The sequence below is a fragment of the Anneissia japonica genome, unplaced genomic scaffold (assembly GCF_011630105.1).
Source record: "Anneissia japonica isolate Jap-2015-1 unplaced genomic scaffold, ASM1163010v1 scaffold287714_len2871179_cov188, whole genome shotgun sequence".
Classification (NCBI taxonomy): Eukaryota; Metazoa; Echinodermata; class Crinoidea; order Comatulida; family Comatulidae; genus Anneissia; species Anneissia japonica.
In genome coordinates, this window is record NW_022755542.1 from 2,074,740 (window position 1) to 2,084,997 (window position 10,258).

Here is a 10,258-nt window from a genome sequence, read left to right on the forward strand (position 1 = left end):
TTGGTATACCGGTACAACTTGTTTAGACCGTTGTATTTTGTGTAGGGGAGAAAAATACTCACGAGCGGAGATAGGATGTCATAAGGTCAATGTTTGTAATAAATACGAAAAGATAATTATAATTTTATGTTGCCTACTATGAAAAAACCTCGTAAAAATAGGCCTATTCAAATTTATTAATATTACTGTACTTAATAATAATGTAACGAATCGACATTTTGTTAAAATTGCTTAAATGTGAAGGGAAGAAAGTAAGGAGGCTTTCGCATTTATTCAAAAAGAAAGTAAGGGAGGAAAAGACAAAGAAAAATAAGAATGAAAAAAGGGGAAATGGAAAGAATTCGGTGGACTTCAATAAAGTAATTTTTCATTAATTAGCACTGATGATTCCTGCAAATATAGGGGAGTGTGGTGGCTGATGGCTAATTAACTTTATTCCTTAATTACGGTTTGGTAAGCCTATTTTCACAGACGTGTAAGAATTCTTAGTAGACTTAATGCGCCACAGCCACAGTACATTTTTGTAAGCCATCCGTAATTCTGGAATCCTCAACCAATAGATAAATACATTAACTGCCGAATTCAATGGTATAAACAGTCTGAAGACTAACACATCCTTAAATTGAACCATGCCTAATGGTTTTGAATCCGTTGTTGAAAGCGCTTTAGTATGAACTATAATATACGCGAGCGCATATGGCATATAGCATAGGAAGAGTATTCCAGCAACCAACGAGAATGTGAATATTATATTAACATTTTGTTTTCTTATATATCGCTCGGACACATTTCGTGACTGTTTAAGCTGTAAAGAATCTCTTCTCACTGCTAGAAGTATCACAAGATATATAAAAGCGGTTGTAACGGAAACGCTTAATAACATACATACGGAAATCAGATTTACTTTAATAAAAACATCTAAATTAAAAGTAAATTTGAGTGTGATGACTACACTCGTACTTATAAACCAGTCTAAAAATATTGCGATGAACAGTGCTCTCTTTGTAACGTACCGAAGATGCTTAAAGGGTGCAATAATCGCAAAATAGCGTTCCATAGCAATCAAAATGATCACGAGCGCTGATGTGGACACCAACACACATTCAATAATGTACACAAACTCCAAATTTCCTAGAACAACATCATGACTTAGGCAAATTCCATAAAACACGTACAACGCCCCTATCATAGCATCTTTTACGGCGAGATCCATTATTAGGAAACTACTTCGCTTCTTACGTATTTGCTTCGTAGCTAATGCAACAATTAATGTAAAGGTATTGCCAACAAATGCGATGCTCCCAAAAATAGGCTGAATCACGGCACTAACATCGTCGATTACCAGAGGATCTGGCAACGGCGTCGTCACGGTATTGTTGTAATTCTCCATTTCCTGAAAACAAACATGTGTTTTATATCAGAAAAAAATGTTATGAAACAACTTCAACAACAACAACAGTTGACGAAGGCAACGCGATGTTGCCGAAAATTCTTATAAAAAAAAATAAACCTACCAAACTCTGAAAGAAAATTTACTTTTTTATAACTTCCAAAATGTAAAAAAAACATTGTTAAACCTATTATACCAGTTTTTTTTACGCTGAACTTAAATTTAGAATAAGTTTACAACAAAACATTCATCTAGTGAAAGCAAGCAAGTTTAAATCTATTGTTATCTAATGTAGTAAAGATATTACTGTATTTAAATTATTATTATTATTATTATTATTATTATTATTATTATTATTATTATTATTATTATTATTATTATTATTTGTACTATCGGCATACTATTTCACTTCTGTAAGTGTGTTAATAATTGGATTAGGTGGGTTTAAAGGGAAAAAAAATACAAAAAAAATAAGCACATATCTATTTATGTTACCCTAAAGGAAAACTGAAAAAAAAATATTATTGAATGTTTTCAAATGAAAGTATTGAAATAAATGATCATTTGGTCAACGAAAAAAAAAGAAAAAAAAAAAAAAAAACTCTGAAAGGAAATTTAATTTTTTATAATTACTTTTTTATAACTTCCACAATAATAATCTTTATAAATTATTTCAAGTTGAAGATATACTGCCACCCAAAAAATCAAGAAAACCCATGAAGAACTAGAAATGCTCCTTTTACGCTACGCAGTAAAAGCATGGCCTCACTTTAACCTTGTAGAGCCCACAAATGTCACAATCCTCCATAAATAAATATAACCACAAAATAATGTCAAAACATTGTACCGTCTGAGACGTGCCACGCGTATTATTGAAATACTGGCATTAGCGTAGGGACGGGCAGTGCAGCCGGGTGCAAAGTTAATTTGACATTATTAGGTTGGTAGACCTAATCTTGAAGTCATGGTAAACAATTAGCCTATATTTATTAACCTTGAAATGAAACATTAACCTGGAAAAAAATTGCAGAACACTAAGCCTATAATTATAGAGTTATATTCGATGAAAATACTGTTTGATCGTGTCTTTTTAACGTCTGGGTCTGAATAAGTACTAACAAACAACGTACAACATGCAGCTGTTGGTTCTCAGTGTATTACAGTAGGCCCCTATGACGATGAAATTGTTTTTGATAGTGCTTTTTTAATATTTAAGCATAATCCTATGATAACGGGAAGGTTCTCAATTATTATTTAAATTCAATGAGCATGTTGCTTGCGTCTGAATCATCAATTGTCTGAAGTGCAATGAGTTGATTGTGTTCATTTTCTCAAGACAGGCATTATGCAGATATTTCATATTGTGTTTATATAGTAGTTAGCACTGTATTCGTTTTAGTGGTTAGCATTTTATCGTTAATTAAAGAAGTATAGGCCACAGTACAGTCGATTGGCTGCTTGAGGATCGTTCGTGATTCTCCGCGAACGATAAATTGGCAGTTCGTGATTTGAGAACGAGAAGCTGCTTGCGGGGTTCGTGCATGCGCAGATCAAATTTCGTGTCAGATTACCGTCCTTGAGCCCGTCCGTCGTTGATGCGAAAGTGCACTAATTATTCATATAGATTCCAGATCTGTTATTGGTCACCATTAAATATTTTTAATAGCAAAATATTCATGACATAAATAATGAATTGAAATTGGGTAGCCAAGATTTTTTGTATACAATCTGTTTAATTTTTTGTATACAATCTGTGGCCGTTTGCGGTCCCCTCTACCGGTGTCCCAGTCATAGGTCTAACGGCCATGCCATTGACGCTTCAAATCAAAAGTCCCGGTAATTCTTGCACCGGGGCCCATCATCACCTAGCTATGCCACTGTATATTGGGTTTAGTTTATCGGCGTTTCTTTTTGTTCCAAACTTAAAATTTTACATGGGTTCAGAAATAAGCAGCCTTGGATGGTCTCGGTGAGCGCACTCTTTGACGTTTCCGCCTTGGTGGTGATGTTCACACGCAACAGATGTAATAACGAGCATAAAGCCAAAATGCTAAGAAAATATTAGTTATATGAATACCTCAATCCATTAGAATGTTGAAAATGTTCAAATTACTTAAGTCTTGTTTTTTTTTTAATGATGTTTTGCCTTTATAACCTTCAGCGTTTAGGCTTACTTAAGAAATGATCGACTATTGCGCAAACGGTAGAAGAAATTGTTTCTCATAATTTATTGTGTCTATGTAGCATTATTACTGGCATAATGGATGCTCTCCCTACAAAATAAAAATAAAAAGATGATTCGACTATGTCTATATATACCGTATAGGTCTAATGAATGTTCTCAATGATTATTTACAATTCAATGAGCATGTTGCTGAAAGGACCAATTTTGAATGAAGCGCAGTGAATTGATTGTGCTCATTTTCTCATGACAGGCATATTATGCAGATGTTACATCGTTTTAGTAGTCAGCATTTTATCTTCAATTAAATAAGAAGTATACAGTACAGTCAATTATTCATGAAGATCCCAGCTTTATTTTCAATAGTAGAATATTCATGAAAAAAATAATGAATAGAAATTGGCAGTGGCGTATCTAGAAGTCTTGATTGATGATTTTCAACTACTTGACCGTGATTTTTTTGGGGGCGACTGGGCTGGGGGGGAAGAGTAATTTTTTTGCGGGGGGTGCGCCCCCCCCGCGCCCTCCCCTAGATACGCCATTGGAAATTGGCTGTTCTACAAGCAGTTAATTAGGGTCTTTCAATATATTTTAAATATTGTACTGCTAGGAAAACCCACACATACCGTAACCATACATCTGTTAATAACTATCTTAGAATGATTTTTTACATTTGCGGATGACATGGTATGATATTTGAGGTAAAAATGGAAATATTTTATGTTTGATTTTTGTAGCTAGCAGAGTAATTGTTTTGTAAGTATTTTTTTAGTGTTAAATTCCTTTTTAGGTCAATACCCTTCTCTGAAAGCCACTTTTGTAACTCGATTGATGTTTCGTTTGTGCTTTTGTTTACATAGGACACACCTTTCGAAGTGTGCCACTGTTTGAAAAGTTTATGTCCAAATTAATAAATAAATAAAATACATTTGTAGGCGAAATATTTTTTAATTTGTGTTTAAACAGATTTTTACACTTGTGGACGACATTTGTGGTTATTATACATTTGTAGTTGACATGTTATGACAATTGCGGTTATTTTGACATTTGTGGGAACAATGTTTTGACGTTTGTGGTTATTTTTTTTACATTTGTGGTAGATTTTTACATTTGTGGGCTCTACAACCCTCCAAAGCTTTTAATTGCAAATCTTTCAGATCTTGTGTTTTCTTTTATTTCATCAAATTATGCCATGCCGATAGGCCTATAGGTTGGTGAATCATATAAACATCTATTATATTATTCAGTTGTAATAATCATAGCTTTCAGATCTTAGAGAAAAATTTAGAGAAAAAAAATTTAGAGAAAGTAAATATAGAATAACCCGACAAGAATTACCGATAATTGAGAATATCTATGGTTGGTAGTCAGCAATGCCTCCAACTGAGTGTCCTAAACAAAGCAATCAGCGCTGTAAAATACGACGAATGTAGGTGAGAATGGCCCAAGAAAAAATGTCCCCGGAAAAAATGGCCCCAGTAAAAATGGCCCCAAATGACAAGTAGGTTAAAATGGCCCCAATGAAAAAATTCAGTAATAGAAATGATATTTTATTTTTAATCTTCAAACATTTAAATACTGTAATAAGCAAGAATTGAATCAATAACAAATACAGTTACACAACAGATGCAAATAATGTACTGAGAGATTATCAGAAAACAAAGGCCATTGAACATATTTTGATAGTTGAAATAAGTTTTAAAAACGTTATTCCACTAACAAAGTAGAGGAGTAAACAGTAGTTAAAGCATGTGGATCAATTGTGTGTTTGAATGACAAGTTCATGTATGGGAAAAGGGAGGCTTACTTTACTTCAATAAATGTTCTGCTTAGAGTTACAGTACTTCAAAGAAGTATTCGTTAATCAAATATTGTTTCTAAAGTAAACTGAATAATTAGAAATACATTTATTTAAGCAACTTATTTAATTGCATACTTGGTTTCTACTCCCTGCCAAGTAAATTTAAGTGCCTAAAACTATACTAAATAATGTAAACTGAGATACTATATTATATACATAGTTATGTGAATATGGCAATTATGCTAAGAATTTAAATGGTGTGTAATTGTGAGGGTAAAGTAATTATGGTATGATCAAATCCCAGTGGGCACAACTTGGTTAGATGTGTATAAGAGACAGGTATTGTTGTAATTCTCCATTTCCTGAAAACAAACGTGTTTTATATCAGAAAAAATGTTATGAAACAACTTCAACAACAACAACAGTTGACGAAGGCAACGCGATGTTGCCGAAAATTCTTATAAAAAAAAAATAAACCTACCAAACTCTGAAAGAAAATTTACTTTTTTATAACTTCCAAAATGTAAAAAAAACATTGTTAAACCTATTATACCAGTTTTTTTTACGCTGAACTTAAATTTAGAATAAGTTTACAACAAAACATTCATCTAGTGAAAGCAAGCAAGTTTAAATCTATTGTTATCTAATGTAGTAAAGATATTACTGTATTTAAATTATTATTATTATTATTATTATTATTATTATTATTATTATTATTATTATTATTATTAAATTTAAGTGCCTAAAACTATACTAAATAATGTAAACTGAGATACTATATTATATACATAGTTATGTGAATATGGCAATTATGTTAAGAATTTAAATGGTGTGTAATTGTGAGGGTAAAGTAATTATGCTATGATCAAATCCCAGTGGGCACAACTTGGTTGAAATAACGTTGATTCAACGTAATATGCAAACATTGAATCTATTGAATTTTTGTTGTATATGAAAGTTTGCATCAACGTAAATCTCAACGCTGATTCAACGTAAAATGTCTAAGGTTTTTTCAATGCTAATTTTTTAACTTTGGAACAACGTCAAATAACCAATGTTGAATCAACGTTGAATTTTGGTTGTATATGAAAGTTTTCATCAACGTAAATTTCAACGTTGATTCAACGTAAATTGTCTAAAGTTGTTTCAACCTCAATTATTTAACGTTATAATAACATCAAATGATCAATGTTGAATCAACTTTGAATTTTGGTTGTGAATGAAAGTTTTCATCAACGTAAATTTCAACGTCGATTCAATGTAATATGTTCAATGTTAATTCAATGTAAATTTTTAATGTTGAGTCAAAGTCAATGTTTATTCTTTTAAACTTACAAAATGCACTGAGTTTAAAATATACTTGACCATTTTTCTTTAATTGAAACTTGCAAAAAACATTAAATATTATGTATCGTAGCTATACAGGCATGTTTAAATCAGAGTTTTTGTAATAATTATAAAAACAGCTACTATGTGTAGATTTCAAAATATACCTATCATGCATTACTGTCGTCTTAACCATGGCGGTATAACTTAACTGACCTAATATTGCACACTTAGCATAATTAAGAATCTTTCGCGTTACAGGCTTATGTTTAAATCAGTAATTTTCTTGGTGATAAATTATTTGACCCTCTACTATCCTTAGCCAGGTCTTTTCTTGTCCAACCAGAGGTATTGAAGCAAGGTATCTAAGAACCTTTGTGAAAGATAAAAACAAAACAAAAATATTTGAAACAAAGAAGACTGAAATATTGTTTTAAAGTTTGTATGGTAAATTTTAAAATAGTAAATACTTGAATACTATGTAGATAGTTGAAACAACTGTTCTTCCCAGACCAATCTACATTGATATACTGTACTGCAAGCATTACCAATAATGATGCAAATACTGAAAAATATTCACTATGGAATATAATATTGCAAACATGGACAGTTAGAGATTTCTCTATAGGGAGTGGCACTTACCTTAAAACACATATTCATTAAGTTTTATTACTTTTGATACGCAAAATATTAAATTAAATGTTGTGTAGTAGAGTATGGTAATTGCCTGGGTTAATAATGGACTTCAGCTAAAACAATTTAACTTTTGCTAAATAATTAGGAACAACACCAAACATGAATGGATGGAGAACAAAATAAGTTTGAAAACAAACTTTAAAGCACACCTTTCAATAATAGAATGTTTTTTTTGTTGTTTTTTTAAAGATTTAAATACATTTTTCTCTGACAGCATCATACTACGAAGTTAGGTGCCATTTATCGTTGGAGAATATTTAGCTTTAGCTTTAACTTATTAATCACCTTCGTACGACGACGATTAAGACAAATGCTATGACTTCTTAGGTACCCAAGACTTAATTAAGAAACAAATGGTTATTACTGTGACATAGTAGGGTAGTCACTTACTGATGTGGGATAGTGGTATTAGCAAATGTGCAGTATATATTCTTGTAAAATAAAAATGTTTATATACATTTTTACTGCTTCATCATGGCTGCTCTTCCATCAGTTTTGTACCAGAAGACAAATAAATACACATTCAATAGTTGGTTTTTTCCCAGTGTCTACCACAAACAATATATTGCAAAACATGACTTTCTTTCAATGGATTGAAAACCTGAAAGAAAGACCATATTATTTATAGTTAGACCTATGCACACAACTAAATTAGACCCATATCAATTTTTATATTTCTATTATTAATTACACTAACCGTAGCGTTAAATAATGTTAATATTATGATAAGATATTTACTGTAGTTAAATTTTCTCTTTATTAAAAGAAAATATAAAAATTTGCATTATTAACTTTAAAAACAAAAATAGAAAATGATTACTGATGACACGACAGTGATGTGGATATTATACCACTGGCAGTATGTAGGCCTATGATATAAGATGAATTATTAAACACAATATTAATAAATAGCTGTTTTATTTTAGTGCTTGGTTCATGCAACCACATTTTAACATTATATTTAATATAATATAGACCTATTACAGCATTTCAACACAGGACGTGGCCATTTTGCAAAGTTAAGTCTAGGCCTAGGCGATTAAAAATTATCGCTAATAATTCAAACTTAGCCCACACATCCAACTTGCAGTCTAGCCTAAACAAGTAAATAATTATGCTAACTATGCTCTTACACTACCCTACAGTACTCTAGAGCTACTACTACTAGGCTAGGGCCAGGGGGCCTGGCTGGCCTAGGTTATCCTAGCTAAAACAAAAGATAACCAAATATATAAACCAAGCCTAAACAGTTACGATATTGGGCTAGCCTAGATACACCCTGTAATATAGTATACAAATATAAAATTCTTACCATTTATTTGATAGTGCTGATAAATTCTGTAGTATGTAAACTGTGTATGAAGCTTTACAGTACTAATACAATACTTCAAAAAATGAGCATTTGCTTCTGATTGGTCTGTACCTAATGACCTAATCCGGTTAGCCCATTACTTGCCATACTTTCAAGGACGGATAACCACAGGACCGACCGCACCGGCTATGGCCGGACCACTTTTTCTCAATTCCATTACTTTCTGAAATAAATATATAATGAGAATTATGAATTATATGAATGTACGCATCGCATTGACTTTTTCAATCATGGTACGATGGCCTATTATAAGACTAAAAATTAGCGACCTAAATTAGACTCTACCAAATCAAAACTGCTGATTTTTCCAGGGCTTTTATTCCTGCTGCACCGTGACCGGGGCATTTTTCAGTTTGATTCCAGATAGTCTGCATTAGTTTCTCCATCACTCTCAAGCATGCCAACACCTACATGAACATCATTACCGTTCATCATCATCGTCGACGTCATCGCCATCGACATCATCATCGTCATCATTATTATCACCTTCATCATAACCGTCATTGTTATCATCATCCCCTCATTATGATCATCATTAATTCACATTTTTTCTGGGCATCAAAATAAACAAGGTTTAAAGATGTATTGTCTCTTGAAAATGACAAAAAATCATAAAAATAATTTTGAAATTAACTTGTTCATTTTTGCAGGAGCACACATATTTTTAACTTGAGCAAAGAAATTATTGAATTTCAAAAATGTGTACCCTTATTTTTAAACTGGATAATTATAATAAAAATAATGAAACACTTCCATTGACTGGAAGTGTTTTTATCATTTTTCTTTGTAAAATGACGGGTAAACCTTTTTTAAATACATTAATGTTTATATGTTCAAGTTAATAATGTTCATGTTTGGCAAGTTAATTTTTAAAATGATTCAGCGGCATTGTGCCCCTATCCACTCAACTGGATCACCTTAATGTTAGTACTCTGTTATTTATTTATTACCAGGATAGATCTCTCCATGGAAGTATACGTGCATGGTCTGTCTGCATGAATATACCGAAGGTTAACTAAAATTAATGTGTAATCGGTATAAGGCCTACCAGAAGCAAACACAGCACGGCACACATATAACTTCTAAAGCGTGATCAATAACTTATTAATGTTCCATGCCGAACTTTGCAAGAATAATTAAAATTGTACGAGTAGTAGGCCTAATGTTCATAACATGTAGGCTGCAGGTCCATTTGTGTGGCAAATAGTATCCTGTGTTTTAATTATTGCATATTCTGTATATTTTTTATAGCTGAATACCCTCCACGAAATACAATTACAGTATGTTATATTCATTTTTGGTTTATGCATTAGTATGTATTCAGGGGCGGATTTAGGGGGGGCCGGCCCGGCCCCGGCCCCCCTTTTTGGGAGGTAAAAAAAAGAAAAAAAGAAGAAAAAAAGAGAGAAAAAGAAAAAAATGATAGCCCAGAATGCCTCAAATGTTATGTTCGGGCGTCTAGAACACAAAAATTTCGCGGGGGCATGCCCC

The 10,258-nt window shown here is 32.2% G+C and overlaps 1 protein-coding gene across 8 annotated transcripts in view; it reads right to left on the minus strand.

Annotated features, from left to right (window-relative positions):
* Positions 1-55: 55 nt before the first annotated feature.
* LOC117123696 (D(1A) dopamine receptor-like) overlaps positions 56-10,258 on the minus strand; it is a 13,381-nt gene continuing 3,178 nt past the window's right edge. The window contains exons 1-4 of one of the 8 annotated variants that reach the window (XM_033269712.1): positions 9,053-9,278; positions 8,708-8,930; positions 7,786-7,996; positions 56-1,393 (exon numbers count right to left, since the gene is read on the minus strand). In XM_033269712.1, coding sequence (XP_033125603.1) covers positions 440-1,390 — 951 coding nt within the window. In that variant the 5' untranslated portion in view covers positions 1,391-1,393; positions 7,786-7,996; positions 8,708-8,930; positions 9,053-9,278 and the 3' untranslated portion in view covers positions 56-439. Of the gene's footprint in view, positions 1,394-4,910; positions 4,984-5,712; positions 5,735-6,108; positions 7,073-7,785; positions 7,997-8,707; positions 8,931-9,052; positions 9,279-10,258 lie in introns of those variants that run through there. The other 7 variants (XM_033269711.1, XM_033269710.1, XR_004447872.1 and 4 more) reach the window with 7 other exon arrangements.